General features: G+C 38.5%; 1 protein-coding gene across 1 annotated transcript; it reads right to left on the bottom strand.

Moving 5' to 3' along the window:
* Window positions 1-12022: 12022 nt before the first annotated feature.
* LOC139468711 (uncharacterized) lies at window positions 12023-23915 on the bottom strand. Its single transcript, XM_071250832.1, has 4 exons — window positions 23421-23915; window positions 15591-15794; window positions 12922-12998; window positions 12023-12501 (listed from the first exon to the last, which is right to left on the bottom strand). Exons 1-4 carry the CDS (start codon window positions 23890-23892, stop codon window positions 12373-12375), a joined length of 882 nt encoding a protein of 293 aa, XP_071106933.1. The 5' UTR covers window positions 23893-23915; the 3' UTR covers window positions 12023-12372.
* Window positions 23916-24937: the final 1022 nt, after the last annotated feature.

The following is a 24937-nucleotide window of genomic DNA, read 5'->3' as shown; positions in this document are numbered from 1 at the left end:
ATCAAGTGAGGCTCGATGGCTTGTTGGATGTGTCATCGTACCCACGACAGCGTACAATGTTTCTCATACTGATCCAGGCTCTATTTACAGGCTGCTATTATAGAGCTGGAAGATTGCTGAGTGTAGCGTTCAGCAACTCAAAAACGTGATTGGGTGTGTTGGATCATTCAGTTTTCATGACAAGCCTGTTTCAAAAACTAAATTTTTAGTTATTTGATCTATACTACTCAAAGTAAAAGAACACCTTTCTTATGACAGCATGGCATTATGATACATCAATGTGATATGAAAGTCTGAGGTATTCCTCAACTTCTTTTGAGGAGTATATATAATCAGTTCAGATTATTGCAGACAATGACAAGCCTTGAAGGAAATGTTTTGTAAATAGAAGGTACCTCTAACTTATGTGTATATACTTGTTGCAGTAACTGGTGTATGCTTTTGTATCTGTGATTGTCATAAGGATCTGTTTTCAACAGCAAACTGCACATGCAGGCCTCTGAAACAAAGGTTCTGCTTCTCTTGCTGAGCACCATGATACAATGATAACACCACATTTCTGTTCATATATTTTCGTATAAAGTTGTTACCATTTTCTTTCACGAGACATGCACATTCACATGAGTATTGCTTAGTATAAAAATGAAGAGAAATGGTTTTTCTGGCCTACAGAAAGATTGTATTTTGTGTCATTTCATTGATATTTAGAATCATTCCTATAAATATCCAGATCTTTGACAACATGTTGAAATGTTTATTTATGAAGTTTCATGTGTGTTCCTGCTTATAAAGCAGATAGGTATTTTGTTTACTGGTCCCAGATTTGTTTATTAGTGTTTATGTGTTTGATATGCTTCAAGATGAAAGAACACTTGCTAACACAAGTGACATGTCATTGAGTTCATAAGGATCTACAAGAACACTGGCCCATTTTACCAACACGAAAGGACTCCCTTCATCAAGGAAATGATTGGTGAATATTGGGATAGGTTTAGAAGAAATGGCCTGATCTTAATGGAAACAAGGAAAATAGTAATAGCTTGGAGTTTGCTTTGTCTGAAGTAACCTGCCTTGGATTTCAGCCTAGCTGTGTTTTGGACACTTATTCTCAGCTTTATGTTATAAGCTGGATATCAATTCAGGGAGCAGTGACCTGTATCTGATTATGATGAATTTGGAGGAATGTTTCTTGTGTTTTAGACATACTGATAGAAAAGCTTCAAATTGCTCTGCCATTCCAATATGCATTGATTTCCAGAACTTATTTGATTGAAAAGTTAATTGTGCTTATCTTGTAGCTATATATGTAGATATGTGTATATAACTTGTTTGCGATTGTACATCTCGAATATTTTTTTATGATTTCAGTTAGCGCTAGAAGAAATTGTTTTGCTATAGAGAAAAATCTCATCTTGCTTATTTGCTATGATGAAACATTTCTTTTTGTTCTTTAAAAAATGTGTTGTGACCAATGCCCCTCAGTAGATACAAGCCTAAGAAAATTTAAATTTTTTTCCTCATGGTTATTAGTTTATAAAGGTGAATTGCTAGAAAAGTAACAGCATAGTATGAAATATATCAGTGTCCTTTGTCATGTTCAGCATTGCTTTGACAATATTGTCTTCATCTGACCTACTGATTCCAGTGTTAGGCTAAGTGTGGCAGGTACTGATCATGTCTTATGCTATATGCCTATTTGTATACTATATGCCTTTTGGTGTATGTTACATATCTTATGGTCTGTTACATGACCTGTGATATATGTTACATATCTTAGGGTATGCTCTATGCATTTTGGTGTATGTTGCGTATCTTATGGTATGCTGTATACCTTTCAGCGTGACACATGTTATGATATGCTACATGCCTTTTGGTGTGTGTTTCATACCTTATGATATGTTACATGCCTTTTGATGTGTGTTACATACCTTATGATATGCTACATGCCTTTTTGGTGTAAGTTTAATATCGTATGATATGCTACATGTCTCTTGGTGGACGTTAAATATCGTATGATATGCTACATGCCTTTTGGTGTATGTTTAATATTGTATGATATACTACATGCCTTTTGGTGTATGTTAAATATCGTATGATATGCAACATGCCTTTTGGTATATGTTAAATATCGTATGGTATGCTACATGCCTTTTGGTGTATGTTTAATATTGTATCATATGCTACATGCCTTTTGGTGTGTGTTAAATATCGTATGATATGCTACATGCCTTTTGGTGTATGTTTGATATCGTATGATATGCTACATGCCTTTTGGTGTGTGTTAAATATCGTATGATATGCTACATGCCTTTTGATGTATGTTAAATATCGTATGATATACTACATGGCTCTTGTTATGAAGAAGCTGCCTCAAGAGAAAGGAACTAAATATGTGTGAAGACGATAGTCAAACAACTTTTACATCATGTTCTTCAATACTAAAAGTAAAATCTATGGTTACACTACTTAATATTACTGACAAAGGTGTCATTTTACATAGAATTACACCTGATTTAATTAGGAAATCAAGTTTTCATTTCATCCCTATATCTCAATTTCCATTTTGATCCTTGTGTGTCTTTGTAAATTATTTGTAATGCAGTTTGACTTATGTTATCATGTTATTACATCTGTCCAGTTTCACTGTTTTCTCTTTGTATTTTTTGCTTTTTCTACAGATAGCACTTGTGACTATGCAAATGTAAAATATGGTTTTCAATGCTTTATGTGAATGCTGGTATTTAAGAGTTGTGAATGCTGATGCAAGTGTAAGGCCAAATTTTGCTTTGAAAACCATCAACATCAAATACATTGTGTTGATGAATATTTTCCAAGTTCTTTATGAGGAAAATAAATCAAGTTTTGATAATGATCCTTTTGAACATGAACTTTAAAATTCTAAAATGTTCCTGTTAGAATATGATTTGTATTTGATCCTTTGAAATAAGATACTGGTACGATTGAGCATACCGGTAATTTTTGCTGGAAATTATTTCTCTTAGGGCTGCAGAGTGTATCATGTTTGTTGCTTTTTTGGTAACTGTTGTAATATAAGAGTATTTACTATTCTTTTTAACTCTGAGGGAGATTTGTTGTGGTTATGTTCATTGAAATAAATATTAGATTATTACCATAACTTTGTACTGTTATTACTTAATAGATAGCATTCATGTCATCATCATGATCATGATAGATTTCCATCATTGATATATTTATAGTTGATTGGAGTTTGCCTGAAGACATGCAATGCCATAAGGAATGCTCTTTAATCAAGCACAGTTTGAAACATTGTTAAAAGTCTCTTCAAGGAAGTGTTGGAATACTTTAAAGATGACTTATGGATGGGTATATAGGTTTGAAAGATGGATGAAGAATACTGACCACCCATCATTGATAGATGGTATTGTTTAGGAAATGATTCACAAGAACAACTACACACATTCTCTATATCTCCAGGGCTAGCATTTCGATAAACCTACACTAACCCCTGTACCAATCCCCAATCTTATGATTACCTCCTGCATGAAGAACTGCTCAAAGAATGAAAGATAGTAATCAGTGCTGGCTGACTTTAGGATGGCAGTGTTATTTGGAAAATACCAGCTTATTTTAAAAGGCATGTGCTACATATGAATCAAATGGATACATTTGATTTGATTATAACATCAAACATTCATTTACTTCGATTCTTATAATTGTTTCACACTATTCACACCGGAACGTTTGTATAAGGGCACCTAGAAAGTTGTCTCCCTTTGATGGGACTGCTAATCTTGAATCCCTCGAGTCTTAACCAAGGATTTGTTTGTTTGTTTGTTTGTTGTTTGTTGTTTAGCGCCGCACTCAGCAATATTCCAGCTATATGACGGCGGTCTGTAAAATAATCGAGTCTGGACCAGACTATCCAGTGATTGATATCATGAGCATCGAACCACGCAATTGGGATCGATGACATGCATCAACCAAGTCAGCGAGCCTGACCACCCGATCCAGTTAGTCGCCTTTTACGACAAGGAGGCCAAGTGAATCAGACAATAACAAATGCCACGTGTCACGAGATATCGACTTCCCTGACTGGAACAAATAATGTGTTATGAGAATTAAAGCTTAGGATATTATCCACATCGATGAATTATACACATAAACACAGGGACGTTAATCAAGAAAACAAGGTTACATACAATTCTATGAGAGCAGAAATGACTTGTTGACCAGACACCTGACCCTGGATACATAAAATGAGCACTGGGATGTTGATGTGCATCAAGAAACTTCAGTCTACTCACCCAGAGAAGGCGCACGCAGTATCTTGTTTTTGATGTTCACATTAGTATTTGCCCACTTCACGATCTGTCATTCTTTTGTTTTCGAAGAGTGAGTGAGAGAGTTGATTTAACGCAGCTTTTAACAGTATTCCAGCTACATCACCGCGTGTCAGCTTAATGTGGGAGGAAAGCCCGAAGTGATGCAGGTCTCAGATGTTTACCACTTCGGTGAAACCCACGAGCACGGGTATGGTGCTGGCAAACCTCGAAACATAATCGGGGCGAACCGGGATTCGAACCCACAATCATATGTTTCTGGCGTGCCCAAGGGGCGCAACTCTGCACAGCGAATGTCGGCGCCTTTGACGACTGGGCCACCCGTGCCACCTGCTTTCGAAGACAAAGGAGGATCTGAAGATCAATACAATAAAAACAACGATACATTTGCAGAACATTGCGTGGCAAATGAAGAGCAACAGATGTATCAGAGCCAGAAATCTACATCAAATCAGACATGTCATGTAATTATATAGCTGCAATATTACATATTTGACATAAGACTTCAACACGTTCACTGCGCGAAGTCTCGGGGGGACAGGAGTGGGTAACAAAGTCCAAAGTGCCTTTTTTGATGCCTTTGGGGTGTAAGATGTTTGCTATTGGATGTCTACCACCCTCAGTGTCAATCGTGTGTAAGATGCTTGAAGTTGCATGTCCACCTACACCAACTGACCGCCTCCGTGGTCTTGTGTTAGAGCGTCCGCCCGGAGAGCGGAAGGTCCGGGGTTCGATCCCCGGCCGCGTCATACCAAAAGACGTTCAAAGATGGTACTTGTTGTTACCCTGTCTGGCGCTCGGCGTTAAGGGGCTAAAACAAGGACTGGTCGGCTCGGAGTCAGTATACTGTGTCTGAGTGGGGTACTCATGTTAAACTGCTACATGGTATCTTAGTGAGCTAGCACTATAAATCGGCATCAGTCCAGACTAGTACAAGCAGCCACACAAACACACACACGTGCATGCACGTCGCTATATAAGTGCAATAATCTTGGACGCGACGTTAAACCAGATTTCACCTCAACTCACCTACACCAACTACACCAACTACACCAACTACACCTAAGTTGAAGGTAATATATTACATGTGCAACTAAAGAGGTGGATTTCTTTTTAAATACATTCCCAGCCCTCCAATATGCTTCTAATGGATTGTTTCTCTCCTTAGAAAATCACAACGGTAGGTTTCAATAAGCTGTTAACGGGTAACTAAATGACATGAAACAGGAAGGAAGTGATATTCATCTTCCACGAGTTTCAAATTGTACATTCTACGAATGAGTGTATTATTATCCACAGAAGGACTATGGCGACGTTTGCTGAATGTTCAATTTGTGTGACAAACAACGAAATTTACACATCATTCCGAACAAGATTCTTTCTTTTAAAGAAATTAAACTTCAGCAACTTTTGCTGATGGGTGGGTAGTTGTAAGAGCCCCCACAGTATCGACCAGAGACCAAACCAGATAAAGATTCCACATAATCAGGCAAAGACCGCATGTTCTTGAATTTGAAATTTGCAAACATGGGAACTGATGCCTTTCATCTAAGTAAAATTCTCAGACAAAAATCAGTTTCCCAAAATGTCCCACAAATTTTCAGGAACCACCAACAATTTCATTTTTCTATACGAACACCATTTCATCCAAGTTCAACGTGCAGAACACATTGCAGAACATGGACTTTATGGTGTAAATTCCACTACTTGTGGATGCCAGGACTCACCATACTTCTATCATCCTGTAGATCATATAATCACAGGTGACTTCTCTATTGTTGACAATTACAACCTTTGTCAGTAATTCAAATATGGACCAAAATATCTTGAGCAACCTCCTTCCATTTGAGATCACAACTTATACATTTTTAAGGATGTTTTCGAAGCATATGCAGAAAAATCGCCAAAAGAAACAGGAACCTGTCTTTCAAATAGGGTTGGTTAAGTCAGTTGTTGTTATTGGTAGCATGCACAAGCTGTCGCCCAAAGTCTGGCTGCTCTACATGAAATGTGTGTAGTTTTTCCCACTGACAAGGCCTCAAATAACATAACTATTAAATGTAAGCATCACTACATTATTCTTTGATCAAAGAACTTGGTATAAATGACATATCCAATAATGCCACGTATAAGGCCCGTATGTTAACTGAGGAAGAAATCTGCCCCGCACTGTCAGCACTCTAAAACCTGAAGACATGTCCATTCCGTACAAAGAGAGATATATTAAGGGGCCTAGGAAATGTAGCACCAAATCCCACCAAATTAACCATAATCCTTAATACAATCTTCCTTGAACCTTCTTCAAGCAGTATTTGAGACAAGAGAAATTAATACCATGTTGATTCTCAAAATCTCAAAGGATTTGCTTGACTTTTGGCAATCACAGAAAAGAACCAAGTACAATTTGGTCAAAACACAACTATCCAACATGAGAAACTTAAGGAAAAGCTTCATTCCTTGATCCATTGGGCATTTGTTACAAAACTTGGTGACCATTTGTACACCACTATCCAACATGAGAAACATAAGGAAAATCCTCATTCCTTAATCCATTGGGCTTTTGTTACAAAACGTGGTGACAACAGATACATATCTATCTTCAGAGGCTCAGGACAATTTGTCAAACATGAAAGCCAAATGCCATCTGAAGTTTACTGAGAAAACAATATGTGAAATCTTGGACTTCCTCATTGATAACATCCAAGTAATATTTGGGAGTAAGCTATTTAGGCAAGAAGTAGGCATCCCCATGGGCACCAGTTGTGTTACCCTTCTTGCGGACCTGTTTCTTAATGCATATGAATCGGAATATCCCTAATCTTGGACGCGACGTTAAACCAGATTTCACCTCAACTCACCTACACCAACTACACCAACTACACCTAAGTTGAAGGTAATATATTACATGTGCAACTAAAGAGGTGGATTTCTTTTTAAATACATTCCCAGCCCTTCAATATGCTTCTAATGGATTGTTTCTCTCCTTAGAAAATCACAACGGTAGGTTTCAATAAGCTGTTAACGGGTAACTAAATGACATGAAACAGGAAGGAAGTGATATTCATCTTCCACGAGTTTCAAATTGTACATTCTACGAATGAGTGTATTATTATCCACAGAAGGACTCTGGCGACGTTTGCTGAATGTTCAATTTGTGTGACAAAAAAACGAAATTTACATATCATTCGGACAAGATTCTTTCTTTTAAAGAAATTAAACTTCAGCAACTTTTGCTGATGGGTGGGTAGTTGTAAGAACCCACTGTATCGACCAGAGAACAAACCAGGTAAAGACTCCACATAATTAGGCAAAGACCGCATGTTCTTGAATTTGAAATTTGCAAACATGGGAACTGATGCCTTTAATCTAAGTAAAATTCTCAGACAAAAATCAGTTTCCCAAAATGTCCCACAAATTTTCAGGAACCACCAACAATTTCATTTTTCTATACGAACACCATTTCATCCAAGTTTAACGTGCAGAACACATTGCAGAACATGGACTTTATGATGTTAATTCCACTACTTGTGGATGCCAGGACTCACCATACTTCTATCATCCTGTAGATCATATAATCACAGGTGACTTCTCTATTGATGACAATTACAACCTTTGTCAGTAATTCAAATATGGACCAAAATATCCTGAGCAACCTCCTTCCATTTGAGAACACAAGTTATACATTTTTAAGGATGTTGTCGAAGCATATGCAGAAAAATCGGCCAAAAGAAACAGGAACCTGTCTTTCAAATAGGGTTGGTTAAGTCAGTTGTTATTGGTAGCATGCACAAGCTGTCGCCCAAAGTCTGGCTGCTCTACATGAAATGTGTTTAGTTTTTCCCACTGACAAGGCCTCAAATAACATAACTATTAAATGTAAGCATCACTACATTATTCTTTGATAAAAGAACTTGGTATAAATGACATATCCAATAATGCCACGTATAAGGCCCGTATGTTAACTGAGGAAGAAATCTGCCCCGCACTGTCAGCACTCTAAAACCTGAAGACATGTCCATTCCGTACAAAGAGAGATATATTAAGGGGCCTAGGAAATGTAGCACCAAATCCCACCAAATTAACCATAATCCTTAATACAATCTTCCTTGAACCTTCTTCAAGCAGTATTTGAGACAAGAGAAATTAATACCATGTTGATTCTCAAAATCTCAAAGGATTTGCTTGACTTTTGGCAATCACAGAAAAGAACCAAGTACAATTTGGTCAAAACACAACTATCCAACATGAGAAACTTAAGGAAAAGCTTCATTCCTTGATCCATTGGGCATTTGTTACAAAACTTGGTGACCATTTGTACACCACTATCCAACATGAGAAACATAAGGAAAATCCTCATTCCTTAATCCATTGGGCTTTTGTTACAAAACGTGGTGACAACAGATACATATCTATCTTCAGAGGCTCAGGACAATTTGTCAAACATGAAAGCCAAATGCCATCTGAAGTTTACTGAGAAAACAATATGTGAAATCTTGGACTTCCTCATTGATAACATCCAAGTAATATTTGGGAGTAAGCTATTTAGGCAAGAAGTAGGCATCCCCATGGGCACCAGTTGTGTTACCCTTCTTGCGGACCTGTTTCTTAATGCATATGAATCGGAATATCCCTAATCTTGGACGCGACGTTAAACCAGATTTCACCTCAACTCACCTACACCAACTACACCAACTACACCTAAGTTGAAGGTAATATATTACATGTGCAACTAAAGAGGTGGATTTCTTTTTAAATACATTCCCAGCCCTTCAATATGCTTCTAATGGATTGTTTCTCTCCTTAGAAAATCACAACGGTAGGTTTCAATAAGCTGTTAACGGGTAACTAAATGACATGAAACAGGAAGGAAGTGATATTCATCTTCCACGAGTTTCAAATTGTACATTCTACGAATGAGTGTATTATTATCCACAGAAGGACTCTGGCGACGTTTGCTGAATGTTCAATTTGTGTGACAAAAAAACGAAATTTACATATCATTCGGACAAGATTCTTTCTTTTAAAGAAATTAAACTTCAGCAACTTTTGCTGATGGGTGGGTAGTTGTAAGAACCCACTGTATCGACCAGAGAACAAACCAGGTAAAGACTCCACATAATTAGGCAAAGACCGCATGTTCTTGAATTTGAAATTTGCAAACATGGGAACTGATGCCTTTAATCTAAGTAAAATTCTCAGACAAAAATCAGTTTCCCAAAATGTCCCACAAATTTTCAGGAACCACCAACAATTTCATTTTTCTATACGAACACCATTTCATCCAAGTTTAACGTGCAGAACACATTGCAGAACATGGACTTTATGATGTTAATTCCACTACTTGTGGATGCCAGGACTCACCATACTTCTATCATCCTGTAGATCATATAATCACAGGTGACTTCTCTATTGATGACAATTACAACCTTTGTCAGTAATTCAAATATGGACCAAAATATCCTGAGCAACCTCCTTCCATTTGAGAACACAAGTTATACATTTTTAAGGATGTTGTCGAAGCATATGCAGAAAAATCGGCCAAAAGAAACAGGAACCTGTCTTTCAAATAGGGTTGGTTAAGTCAGTTGTTATTGGTAGCATGCACAAGCTGTCGCCCAAAGTCTGGCTGCTCTACATGAAATGTGTTTAGTTTTTCCCACTGACAAGGCCTCAAATAACATAACTATTAAATGTAAGCATCACTACATTATTCTTTGATAAAAGAACTTGGTATAAATGACATATCCAATAATGCCACGTATAAGGCCAGTATGTTAACTGAGGAAGAAATCTTCTCCGCACTGTCAGCACTCTAAAACCTGAAGACATGTCCATTCCGTACAAAGAGAGATATATTAAGGGGCCTAGGAAATGTAGCACCAAATCCCACCAAATTAACCATAATCCTTAATACAATCTTCCTTGAACCTTCTTCAAGCAGTATTTGAGACAAGAGAAATTAATACCATGTTGATTCTCAAAATCTCAAAGGATTTGCTTGACTTTTGGCAATCACAGAAAAGAACCAAGTACAATTTGGTCAAAACACAACTATCCAACATGAGAAACTTAAGGAAAAGCTTCATTCCTTGATCCATTGGGCTTTTGTTACAAAACTTGGTGACCATTTGTACACCACTATCCAACATGAGAAACATAAGGAAAATCCTCATTCCTTAATCCATTGGGCTTTTGTTACAAAACGTGGTGACAACAGATACATATCTATCTTCAGAGGCTCAGGACAATTTGTCAAACATGAAAGCCAAATGCCATCTGAAGTTTACTGAGAAAACAATATGTGAAATCTTGGACTTCCTCATTGATAACATCCAAGTAATATGTGGGGTTAAGCTATTTAGGCAAGAAGTAGGCATCCCCATTGCCACCAGTTGTGTTACCCTTCTTGCGGACCTGTTTCTAAATGCATATGAATCGGAATATCTGCTCGGATTGACAAAGTCAAAACAAGATAATCTGGCCAAACACATGCAAAGGCAAGTCAGTTGTTCACCTAAAAGAACACGGGAACATATAGTACAAGTCAAAATAGGGAATTGCATCGGACATCATATTTGTAACTGATACGTCAAATGTCCTCCGCATGTCTATCATAAAGCCTTATGATACGGTAACCGTGGCCGTGAAAGTTGTAACCTTGATTAAACAACTTCTGAACAAGAGTCGTATGACGCTCTTTGAATCTTGGTAGAAAGAGCATCTCAGATTTTACTTCTAACGGTGTGAAATGTACACACCAAGGACGGTACCTGCAGGGATATTGGTCGACATAAAGGGCCAGTTTCAGTCACCCCTCTTGTCCTGCTGTCTTGTGGAGAGACCAACGCCCAAACGGTAACTAAAAACCCGAGGGAATTTAACATTTTAAAAATACTAATCAATAAAAATACAAGAGGGCAGTACCTTAATCTGAACCTTGTCACAACTGTGTAAACGATGCTTGATGTAGTCAGGCCAGCGACACTTGAGATCTTACAAAGAGTTGCAGGGATGGAGGAGACCTTGTGTGATGAATATCAGTGCTTGATGAAGGCTGACCCGTGCTTCAGACTAATTGATGGCAAAGCATGGTCAGGGAATAACACATGAAAACAAAAAAAAATGTCTGGGGGGTTAATGAGTTTAATAAGTGAACAGAAATATAATACATGGAAATGTCGCAAAATACAAAGAAGATTATCTAAAGATCTATGTTTAAAAACGTTAACATGAAGCGTCTCATTCCTGCCTCGTTATACATGCATTACTGACTGGTAGCACCGACAGTATGTATGTATGTATGTATGTATGTATGTATGTATGTATGTATGTATGTATGTATGTATGTATGTATGTATGTATGTATGTATGTATGTATGTATGTATGTATGTATGTATGTATGTATGTATGTATGTATGTATGTATGTATGTATGTATGTATGTATGTATGTATGTATGTATGTATGTATGTATGTATGTATGTATGTATGTATGTATGTATGTATGTATGTATGTATGTATGTATGTATGTATGTATGTATGTATGTATGTATGTATGTATGTATGTATGTATGTATGTATGTATGTATGTATGTATGTATGTATGTATGTATGTATGTATGTATGTATGTATGTATGTATGTATGTATGTATGTATGTATGTATGTATGTATGTATGTATGTATGTATGTATGTATGTATGTATGTATGTATGTATGTATGTATGTATGTATGTATGTATGTATGTATGTATGTATGTATGTATGTATGTATGTATGTATGTATGTATGTTCCGACTACGGCATATAGAGGGTTGCTGAGCCTTCATACACACCCATTGCTCACGTGAGAGTCTTGTTTTCATTTTGCAAATAAGAATCATTGCAACAAACAGAGTGCAGATTCATGGGATAACAGGTTGAGCCTGAAGCAGATGCTTGAGGCACATCTTTAGAATTTGCAGGCAAAAGTGTGCAATGTAACATATCCGAATGTTATATACATGGATACGCGGATTTGTAATGTCAATCACAGGCAGTAGGAAACAAACTATTTGACTTTATCTACAGCGTCTAATGATGGTACGGCACTTTCAAAATGTGGTAACCTCTGGTAGGTCCCCTTCCCATCTTCAGGTGACTCCGACGTTTTCCCATCCTCTTGAAGGCAAGTCAGGATCTGAAGACATACGTAAATCACAAGTTGGTAAATCTATACATGGGTTAGCCAGCATGTGAAAGAGAAGGCACCACAGAGCTATATTATACCCTCGAAAATAAATAGGGGGCACGGGTGTCCCAGTCGTCTAAGGCGCCGCGATTCGCTGTGCAGAACTGCATCCCTTGGGCACGCCAGAAACCTATGATTGTGGGTTCGAATCCCGATTCGCCCCGATTATGTTTCCAGGTTTGTCAGCACCATACCCGTGCTCGTGGGTTTCACCAAAGTGGTAAACATCTGAGACTTGCATCACTTCGGGCTTTCCTCCCACATTAAGCTGACACACCGTGATATAACAGGAATAATGTTAAAAGCGGCGTTAAACCCAACTCACTCACTCACTCACTCACTCGAAATTAAATTACTACTCTAACCCACCGTTTTTCTTGTTCTGTAGATAATGTAGAGAGCCACACAGATGGCCACCACAAGGGCTGAATACAGGAGATACTTGACTGGAAATGTAAGAAAATGTGAAAACACCAATGGCATATATGTTCAAGGTACCATTGGAAGTAGTGTAGCAGTTGTTATACACTGTCATTAAAATAAGATCGTAGTGTCCGCCACACAAAGATCTCAGGTCATCCCATTACAGGTCACATGAAACACAATCGGACTTTCACTATCGCAATCTCTGACTGGACAAAATGAAACGTCGTTCTGACGTGACCTGTAGTGGGATGACCTCAGATTAGTGTCGGGGCACGGGTGGCCCAGTCGTCTAAGGCGCCGCCATTCGCTGTGCAGAGTTGCGTCCCCTGGACGCGCCAGAAACCTATGATTGTGGGTTCGAATCCCGGTTCACCCCGATTATGTTTCTAGGTTTGTCAGCACCATACCAGTGCTCGTGGGTTTCACCAAAGTGGTAAACGTCTGAATCCTGCATCACTTCGGGCTTTCCTCCAACATTAAGCTGACACGCCGTATTATAACTGGAATATTGTTAAAAGCGGCGTTAAACCCAACTCACTCACTCACTCCGTTTTGACAACGCGAAGCAGTGGTTGATATTACAAGCAACGTTCAACGATGACACACAATCACCATGACAAAGAGCATAACCACCCGGTCCAGTTTGACTGCCTTCTACGACAAGCAAGAGAGCACTGGGGACAAGTAGTGACCGGTTCCGGATTAAAGGAAAACTGGGGACCATTTTAACCGGTTTGGGATATATATAAATAAGTGGGGACCTATTCTAACTGGTTTTTGGGTTAAAGGAATACTTCTCACCTATCCTAACTGGTTTGGGGTTATAGGAATACTTCTTACCTATGCTAACTGGTTGGTGGATATGGGAATACTTATTACCTATTCTAACCGGTTTTGGGTTATAGGAATACTTCTTACCTATTCTAACTGGTTTGTGTTATAGGAATACTTCTTACCTATTCTTACCGGTTTGGGGTTATAGGAATACTAGGGACCTATTCTAACCGGTTTTGGGTTATAGGAATACTTCTTACCTATTCTAACTGGTTTGGGGTTATAGGAATACTTCTTACCTATTCTTACCGGTTTGGGGTTAAAGGAATACTTCTTACCTATTCTAACCGGTTTTGGGTTATAGGAATACTTCTTACCTATTCTAACTGGTTTGGGGTTATAGGAATACTTCTTACGTATTCTAACTGGTTTGGGGTTATAGGAATACTTCTTACCTATTCTAACCGGTTTGGGGTTATAGGAATACTTCTTACCTATTCTAACTGGTTTTGGGGTTATAGGAATACTTCTTACCTATTCTAACTGGTTTGGGTTATAGGAATACTTACCTCTTCTAACTGGTTTGGGTTATAGGAATACTTCTTACCTATTCTTACCGGTTTTGGGTTATAGGAATACTTCTTACCTATTCTAACTGGTTTGGGGTTATAGGAATACTTCTTACCTATTCTAACTGGTTTGGATTATGGGAATACTTCTTACCTATTCTTACCGGTTTTTGGTTATAGGAATACTTCTTACCTATTCTAACTGGTTTGGGGTTATAGGAATACTTCTTACCTATTCTAACTGGTTTGGATTATGGGAATACTTCTTACCTATTCTTACCGGTTTTTGGTTATAGGAATACTTCTTACCTATTCTAACTGGTTTGGGGTTATAGGAATACTTCTTACCTATTCTAACTGGTTTGGATTATGGGAATACTTCTTACCTATTCTTACCGGTTTTTGGTTATAGGAATACTTCTTACCTATTCTAACCGGTTTTGGGTTATAGGAATACTTCTTACCTATTCTAACTGGTTTGTGGATATGGGAATACTTCTTACCTCTTCTTACCGGTTTTGGGTTATAGGAATACTAGGGAACTATTCTAACCGGTTTGGGGTTATAGGAATAATGGGGACCTATTCTAACCGGTTTGTGGTTGTCGGAACACTGGGGACCTATCATTCTATTATCAATTACGCTCTGGAACGCTTTTAAGGCGCTATTTGTATTACACTAACGTGCATGGACCTATATCAGAATGAAAAATCTGCTCACAAAAAATAACAAATAAATAAATATTCCGTCGGAATTATTCTTGGTCAGTGAATATATATTTATTTTTTTGTCCACAATATGAACTTAATGTATGCAATTACGAGGAATAATGTTGCCAAAATATCAGAATAAGGTTTATGAATGCTGGGCCGCGGAAGCAAACATGCATTCCTTCCACGTCAGTAGGAATTATATTCAAGGTAGTCGTGTCGCAAGGGACTGGTCAGTAGATTAATTTGTTGAGGAAGTTTATTAGTAGCTGAACGCAATCCACGTAAAAAGCTGACAAATGCTGTGTTATATTTTGACCCGTGAAGATCCGGGTTAGAAATTGGTCTTCAACAACCCATGCGTGTCGTAAAATACGACTAATGTGATCGGCTGGTCAGGCTTGCTGACTTGTTGATACATGTCATCGTATCCCAATTGCTCGTAAAGTCAATCAATAAAGCTAGTAAAATTAAATACCCGGTGTAGGAATACCATGAAACATGAGCCCCATACTAGACACATACTGATAGTCATACACATGACCGAATCGTCAATTACCAGAAGATGTTTGAGCTGCTGTTTGTGTGGTATTCTGTGTCTGATTCTGTGTCTGATTCTGTGTCTGATTCAGTGTCAGATTCTGTGTCGGATTCTGTGTCGGATTTTGTGTCGGATTCTGTGTCGGATTCTGTGTCGGATTCTGTGTCGCATTTAAATTCGAACTCGTTGTCGTGGGCTGCCAATTCAGGAAGGTGCTTGGCCCTGAAACATTAAACACACCATTATAACGAATTTTATAGATTTAATTTGTGACATCTGCATTTCCAGCTTAACATATCCTAAAAAGACTCGCCTTTGTTGCAAAATGGACTCTGGCAATAATGACTGGTTGGGAAGGTTTGTAAGTTGTAGTTTATCTTCGTATTGTAGGAGCAATATATTACGTTTTTTACATTACACTATTTAACTTACTTTTGGGAAAAGAACACACACATTATTCGGAATATTCTGGGGGCACGGATGGCCCAGTCGTCTAAGGCGCCGCGATTCGCTGTGCAGAGTTGCGTCCCTTGGGCACACCAGAAACCTATTATTGTGGGTTCGAATCCCGGTTCGCCCAGATGATGTTTCTAGGTTTGTAAGCACCATACCCGTGCTCGTGGGTTTCACCAAAGTGGTAAACGTCTGAGACCTGCATCACTTCGGGCTTTCCTCCCACATTAAGCTGACACGCCGTGATATAAATGGAATACTGTTAAAAGCGGCGTTAAATCCAACTCACTCAATCGAAATATACTGAAATATTTAAGTGTTTATTCACCAGTCCTAAGATATTAATGAAAATTAGATGTCAACTGGACGCAGAAGTCCTTAGAAGAACAAAAAAACCCAGCAGTAATCAATAATAAGTTTTCACATGATATGAACATTTTTAGGCTCCTAAGACAATCACGGAGGAAACAATGGCGCTGATATGATTAACTCTCCCTTTAACTTCTGATGAGGAGGTAAATGTAGGTGTCATTGTGAAATATATGCTAGAATCAAACTGAAAATGATAAATTACAATCCTGACATTGCAATCAATATGGGAATTTTAACGACTGAGATGAGAAGGCTTATTTGTCTTTTATACATTCCATAGGAAATTATCATTTTTTAAATCATTCAAACACTGGCCATCTACTTGCCATGATGTCTTAGCTAGTATAACATATAGGCTATATGAAGCAGATTTGAAGAACCACCGATTTTGCATTTCGACGAAAGAGAAAAATGCATTGTGTGTCTACATGATGTGTCTTTGGTGGATGCTATGTGTTGTGGAACACAACGTACATAACCAAACCGCCAACCTGCCATTGGTCAACAGATGTCAGCTCGGGGAGGTTTACAAATTATATCAGCAGGATATAACTTTATAGGACGCGTGAGCGAAGTCAAAGTATTATTAGTAAATGGTAAACGACATTTGACTGTACCCTATTTCGATCCCTGGGACGCAATATATTTTTTTAGGGAAATCTGACTATCTGAAATGTTGACACCCAAAATATCTGCTTCCTTAACGGCTTGGATGTTATCATTCTATTATGTTTATTCGTGAAACACTCGATTGTGATTGGTCAAGTATAAGTTCCAAGTCCAAATAACACCCTCTGATTTGCTTTGCTGTTACAGCAGCGTCCAATGTATGAGTGGCAAGCAAAGCAGTTTGTGCAGGATACACGATCAAAATCAACAAGGTATTTATTTAAGTGTATTTAAGTGTAACACTGATTGGTCGTTAACATTTGGCACTTTTGAACATCAAAACTTCTGCGTCACAATAAACGGGATGACGCCGTAATAGTGAATAACTGAGAGAGGGAGAGAGAGAGAGAGAGAGAGAGAGAGAGAGGGAGAGAGAGAGGGAAAGAGAGAGAGAGAGAGAGAGAGAGAGAGAGAGAGAGAGAGAGAGAGAGAGGGAGAGAGAGAGAGAGATGGTGTAGACATGTACTGTAAAACGTAGCCGTAACAGAAAGTTGGATGTTTAGCCTTACTCCACTTGAATATTCACACCACAAAAGGGTACTGTCAACAAAGTGTGCGTGATCGCTATGACGACAGCCTATGTTAACGGTAGCCGTCGCGCACTCATTTCAATCAATGCAAAAGGGAAAAACATGCTTGCTATATTTATTGGTGTGACGACCCTAAGCCACTAACATCTGTTGTTGTGCAAGAGACTTGTAAATGTGTGACTATCTTTAGGCTACTGCCAACTGTTGTCCAAGTGACATGTAACTGTGCAAGGTTACGCTGAGGCTGCTGTCATATGTTGTTGTTATGTAAGTGGCATGTATGACTACCTGTAGGCTTCAGCCATCTGCTGATGTTCAAGATACATGTATATGTTTTATGACTAGTCGTAGGATACTGCTATCTGTTGTTCAAGAGGCATATATATGTGTAAGATTAGTCGTAGGCAACTGCTATCTGTTGTTCAAGAGGCATATATATGTGTAAGACTAATCGTAGGCTACAAACATCTGTTGTTCAAGATACATGTATATGTTTTATGACTAGTCGTAGGCAACTGCTATCTGTTGTTCAAGAGGCATATATATGTGTAAGACTAATCGTAGGCTACTTACATCTGGTGTTCAAGAGGCATATATACGTGTAAGACTGATCGTAGGCAACTGCTATCTGTTGTTCAAGAAACATATAAACGTGTATGACCAATCGTAGGCTACTTACATCTGTTGTTCAAGAGGCATATATATGTGTAAGACTAATCGTAGGCTACTGCTATTTGTTGTTCAAGAAACATATAAATGTGTATGACTAATCGTAGGCTACTTACATCTGTTGTTCAAGAGGCATATATATGTGTAAGACTAATCGTAGGCTACTTACATCTAATATTCAATAGGCATATATATGTCTAAGACTAATCGTAGGCTACTTACATCTGTTGTTCAAGAGGCATATATATGTGTAAGACTAATCGTAGGCTACTTACATCTAATGTTCAAGAGGCATATATATATATGCAAGACTAATCGAAGGCTACTTACATCTAATGTTCAAGAGGCATGTATATGTGTACAACTAATCGTAGGCTACTTGCATCTAATGTTCAAGAGGCATATATATGTGTATGACTAATCGTAGGCTACTTGCATCTGTTGTTCAAGAGGCATATATACGTGTAAGACTAATCGTAGGCTACTTACATCTAATGTTCAAGAGGCATATATATATATGTAAGACTAATCGTAGGCTACTTACACCTAATGTTCAAGAGGCATATATATGTGTAAGACTAATCGTAGGCTACTTACATCTGTTGTTCAAGAGGCATATATATATATGTAAGACTAATCGTAGGCTACTTACATCTAATGTTCAAGAGGCATATATATATGTAAGACTAATCGTAGGCTACTAACATCTAATGTTCAAGAGGCATATATATTTGTAGACTAATCGTAGGCTGCAAACATCTGTTGTTCAAGAGACCTGCATACGTGTGTCACTACCATCAGGCCAGTGTAACACGTTGTTGTTCAAGAGACCTGCATACGTGTGTCACTACCATCAGGCCAGTGTAACACGTTGTTGTTCAAGAGACCTGCATACGTGTGTCACTACCATCAGGCCAGTGTAACACGTTGTTGTTCAAGAGACCTGCATACGTGTGTCACTACCATCAGGCCAGTGTAACACGTTGTTGTTCAAGAGACCTGCATACGTGTGTCACTACCATCAGGCCAGTGTAACACGTTGTTGTTCTAGAGACCTGCATACGTGTGTCACTACCATCAGGCCAGTGTAACACGTTGTTGTTCAAGAGACCTGCATACGTGTGTCACTACCATCAGGCCAGTGTAACACGTTGTTGTTCAAGAGACCTGCATACGTGTGTCACTACCATCAGGCCAGTGTAACACGTTGTTGTTCAAGAGACCTGCGTACGTGTGTCACTACCATCAGGCCAGTGTAACACGTTGTTGTTCAAGAGACCTGCATACGTGTGTCACTACCATCAGGCCAGTGTAACACGTTGTTGTTCAAGAGACCTGCATACGTGTGTCACTACCATCAGGCCAGTGTAACACGTTGTTGTTCAAGAGACCTGCGTACGTGTGTCACTACCATCAGGCCAGTGTAACACGTTGTTGTTCAAGAGACCTGCATACGTGTGTCACTACCATCAGGCCAGTGTGACACGTTGTTGTTAAAGAGACATTTATATGTTTATTCCTACCCATAGGCTTTTGTGACTCTTTGTTATCATTGTGGATGTTGTTTTTGTTGTTGTTGTTGTTGTTGTTGCTGTTCAAGTGTCACGTATACAACTATGACTACCCTTGAGCCGGTGACATGTATTGGTGCTGTGTAAGACTATACTTGGACCACTTACAGTTTTGTCAATAGAATAATAAATGTCAAAATAAGTTCAAAATAATTCTTATTATGGATGGAGCAAATCATTGTGCTTCTGCCGGGTTGTGTTGTCTAATATTCTTATTACCCTTATTATAGGGCAGCTTATACCCCGTTCACATGCGCCTCTATACATATGTGTGTATATGTGCATACGTGTGTAGCAATACATACACTCTTCAAAAAAAGAAACGCACAGGTAGCATGTAGTTCATTGAACCTGATTACACAAACTCATGGGAGTGGCTATAAAAAGGCAAGCATAAGCCAATAATTTGTTATTCAATTGTCAACATTTTTCAAGTTCGAAACTAACGAGACTCGGTGCCGCCGATCGGAACATCGCCATAGGACGTATCCAAAGAGGGGAATCTTCTGTTGCACGCCACTTCAACGTCCACCACAGCACCATTTGCCGCCTTTGTGACCGATACACACAGTTCAATTCCACTGCAGACCGTCCGAGAACCGGCCGACCAAGAGTTACCATCCCTGCACAGAATCGCTGCATTCGACACTTCCACCTACGTCATCGCAATGCCACAGCTACTGAGACTGCAAGACGCAACAGACATCCATCGACAGCGGCGCTTGCGTTGGTGCCATAAATACAAAAACAGCCTTGGAATTTGAGAAACTGGAGACGAGGGTGTTTTAGCGATGAATCACGATTTTCTTCTTCACCGGCGAGATGGAAGACAACGTGTTAATCGTCATCGAAATAAGCGTTTTGCCCCACATTGTGTACGTGAATTCGACAAATTCGGTGGCGGTAGTTTCATGGTTGTAGGGGGTCATATCCTACACCAAGCGACCTGAACTGGTTATGGTTCAGGGAAATTTGACAGAAAATCACTACATGAATCAAATTTTTCAACCGCACCTTCTTTCAATCATTGGCCAGAGGGAGCTGTTTCAACGGGACAACGCTGCAAATCACACAGCTTATGTCACGGTAGACTACCTTCATAATGCCAACATCAACGACTTACCCTGGCCTTCGAGATTACTAGATCTCAGCCCAATCGAACACCTCTGGAATGAACTCGATCGACGTGAACGTCAACGTCAGAATACGCCGCAGACACTTCCACATCTGGCCAACGTGTAACAAGCAGAATGACACAGGATCCCGCAGGAGAGAATTCGTACACATCCAGTCAGTGCCGAGGAGAAGCAGAGCCGTGATTGCTGCCCGGGCGGTCACACGAGATACTGAGTTCAGCGCGCAACCTTGTGGCCCTATGTGTCATGACAATGAACAGTTTTCAATGCCTGTGTACAACAGACAGACAGACAAACAGACAAAAGTTTATTCAATATTTTAGGCCATTTGACCTATAGTACAGAAGTGTTTTTTTTGTATCAATATTGTACACGTGTAGGTAATAATAAGTTTTCATATAATATTACGGTCTAATTTCAAAAATCTTCTTCAGGAATATTGACAGAGATGATATTGTATTAGCATTGCGGGGAGTTCAACAATTTTTTCATCAGTTGTTCATCTTTGTTCATAGTTGAGAAGTACATGAAACGCATCCTCAACATAGCCTTCATACAATAACGGCTTAAACTACTTTCGTTATATTGTACATTTTTCTTTCTGAGATTATTAACATTACAATTATGTAATGATATACGTAATTTTCACAAAGATCTTCTCAAAGTTCTATCCTGAAGTACAGATACATATTTTTCAGGAACAAGTAATGATTTTATATTCATATAATGACATAAAAACCTTGAGGAGGATATTTGACAGTGCCAATCTTGTCAAAATACATCAAGTAATCTTTGCTTAAGCATGAAGATAAATAATTTATCATTTCCAACATCTTGAGATATCCATGCAAGAGAAAAACCAGACATACAAAGAATATTCCTGTTATCAGACACCCATAAACAATATTTACCCTTTTCATCCAAGGCTTTTCACATATTATAACAATGCAGAGGAAATCTATTTGAATTCATACGAAGTAGCTTTATCCAATATTTAACTGCCCGTAGCTGGGGTGAATCAAAAAGACTGGTACGACCAGTTTCTCCTAGAATGGCTTTGTTAGAGGCATATTTACCGACACCTAAAAAACGTTTAAAGTACATGGCATGAATGTTTTCTATGGAATCATTATATTGACGTCCCCATATTTCTGAACCATACAGAAGAATTGGTGCTATTTTTCTGTCAAAAATGTCCGTAACAACCCGGAAAGATATAAATTTGTTTTCTTTAAAAACTCTATAGACAGGAATCAGGCCTTTAGATGCTTGCAGAGCCAACTGCTTACATGATGTTGACCATGATAATCAAGAAGACACAGTCAAATATTTATAATATGAAACAATATTGACTGTCTTATAACAATACGTCCATTTTTCAAATTTATTTAAAATACCACCTTTTCTGAAAACAATACAACTGTGTACAACGACAATATGTGACTATCGAACTCCAGAATTTCGTATCCGTATCTATGATATTAAATATAATATATTGTCTTTATTAGGTAAAATAAATTTATTAAAAATCTACCTGTGCGTTTCCTTTTTTTTTGAAGAGTGTACGTGAGTATACTTGTCACGTAAACACGTTACTCACGTGTGTATATTTACACCAGGAGGGAATTTGCATCATGTCTGGAGCAGGTGCATGTAAGTGTAAATTTTCACTGTGTGTATATGTTGCAATGGGAACGTTTATGTCAACGTAAGAGGATGATCTAATTAATATCTGTTCTTTTGCCAACACCAAACAAATTGTCAGCGGACGGTTTTTTCTTTTGGTTTCAAGGAGTTGAAACTTTGTGTACAAATTAAATCAAACACATGTTGATTCACGCCAAACTTTTCGGTGAAATAAGTAACTCTCTTCTCATTCAACTTTCATTGGAAAACAACCTGTTTTGTGTTGAAAGTCGTGAACAGACTGACTAATATGTGTTCCTCACACAATGTACATACTTTGTTTACACACCTAAGACGCTTTTCGTGTGACATTTACATATACACACGTATGTATAGTTACACATGTGTAAAATTACTTACTTTAGTAAATGTTGTGCATGTGAACCGGGTATTACATAAAACAACCTGGCTTAATGACAATGGATTGCTCCTTCCATCTTACCTAATATAAATGTATGTATGACCAACATCATGCCTGTACTTGAAGGCACGTTACTCCGATATTGGCCCACGCGCAAAGTTTGTCAGCGTTTGGTGTACAGTAAACTATGGTTATAACGAACACGCTTATAACGAACTCACGGATATAACGAACTAACTTTTTTGGTCCCGACTATTTGCTGTAGTTATGTGTATATATGCTTATAACGAACTACGGTTATGACGAACTAAAATTAGAAGTCCTTTCGAGTTCGTTATAACCGTAGTTTACTGTACTTTACTCAAACCAAATGCAACAGTAGTTTGCTCCCCCGATCTTACCTGTCAATGATAGAATGATGAGCAATCTGCACACTTCTGCGGCGCCAAGTATGGAACAGGCAGATGTACACCTTGAACCTCGCAGGTGTTCTTGCATCGGGTAACTCAACCGCACCCTCTTCGCTACGTTACATACGTGAAGACCTGTGTTCAACAATTGCCTGGTTTCATCGGCTGTTTCCCGCACATCAACACTCTCCCACCTGAGACAAAACCTGTGAACCTCTTGTTGGTATAGATCACAGATTGTCTTCACTGTAAGATCAGCGTTATATTTCTGAACGCATATACTGAAACTATTAGTATGAGTAGGCCTCGATTCATCATAGGTTTCTGCTGGGGGGTATCCACAAGTTGCCCACTCTTGTTTTAGTGCAGTGAAATTGTCGAATGTCACACCTTCAACAATTCCTGGTCCTAGCACAGATACGATCACTGCTGCACAAATTACCCTGCGTGTAGTGTCCGCCATTTTGTGAACACAATGTGTACCCGGCAAATACCGTATTCGACGAAATAAGCGCCCAGCTCCAATAAGCGCCCACGGCGATATTTGTTAATATATTGGCAAGTGAACAATCCCAATTAGCACCCCTTCCAACTGATCAGTGTACACAAGACTTATTTATTCGCGTATGATACACACTCGTGAGTTATATGAACCCTGAATTATGGGCAATTTAATTCTGGAAACATATATCTGTCGTACATAAACATATCAGGTTGTCAGCTTAAACCACAAAATTTATCTTTCAACTCTGTTTTTTTCCACCAAAACAATATTCTAATAAGAGCCCCCTATTCCTAATTTTAAGAGCGCCCTGGGCGCTTATTACGTCGAATACGGTAATCCGATCAGGATATAAAATTTACAATGACGCCTCTTCGCTTTATGTTATATTACCTAAACCAGCGGGAAGTGTCGTTTTCAGGTGGTGAATATGTTAAATTTTTCCATGGGACGCAAAAACATCTTTAAAAGCCTTATTATTATTCATCACGTGGTCTCCATTTGCACGCCAGAGACTATGAACGTTATGTTGCCTATTTTTGTGTATTATAGTTAAGATTATATTTCTTATCTGAAATGATACAATTGACTTGGAAATCCAAATATATTTTTAACACAAATGGGATCAACTGAATGATATTCATCTTGACTTAAATGTTCAGAACAACAGACAATAATGAATAGTATATGTAATATCGAGATCTCTCATTAGAACTTAAACAACATCCAATGATGTCTTTAAATCCTATATATACATGTTATTTTCCTCAAAATTGCCTGAATCATCACAACTTGTACTATATAAATAAAAGAGGCAAACTCCATTACATATTCTTAAGAAAATGAAAAAATCCCATTGCAATGCAGTTCACATCCATATATGTTTTGAACAGGAATAAGTGAGTGAGTGAGTGAGTTGGGTTTAACGCCGCTTTTAACATTATTCCATTTATATCACGGCGTGTCAGATTAATGTGGGAGGAAAGCCACAGACGGATGGACGTCT

Source organism: Haliotis cracherodii, unplaced genomic scaffold (assembly GCF_022045235.1).
Source record: "Haliotis cracherodii isolate W230 unplaced genomic scaffold, xgHalCrac1.p SCAF_2, whole genome shotgun sequence".
NCBI lineage: Eukaryota > Metazoa > Mollusca > Gastropoda > Lepetellida > Haliotidae > Haliotis > Haliotis cracherodii.
The sequence above is the reverse complement of the archived record's forward strand: the minus strand, read 5'-3'. Positions and strand labels throughout refer to the sequence as shown.

Coding starts and splice junctions, on each gene's coding strand:
- LOC139468711 (XM_071250832.1), bottom strand. CDS start 23,892: ATGGCGGACACTACACGCAGGGTAATTTGTGCAGCAGTGATCGTATCT. Junction 15,795..23,420: donor CATCATTCTATCATTGACAG/GTAAGATCGGGG, acceptor TTAATGTTTCAG/GGCCAAGCACCTTCCTGAAT. Junction 12,502..12,921: donor TCTACAGAACAAGAAAAACG/GTGGGTTAGAGT, acceptor GTATGTCTTCAG/ATCCTGACTTGCCTTCAAGA.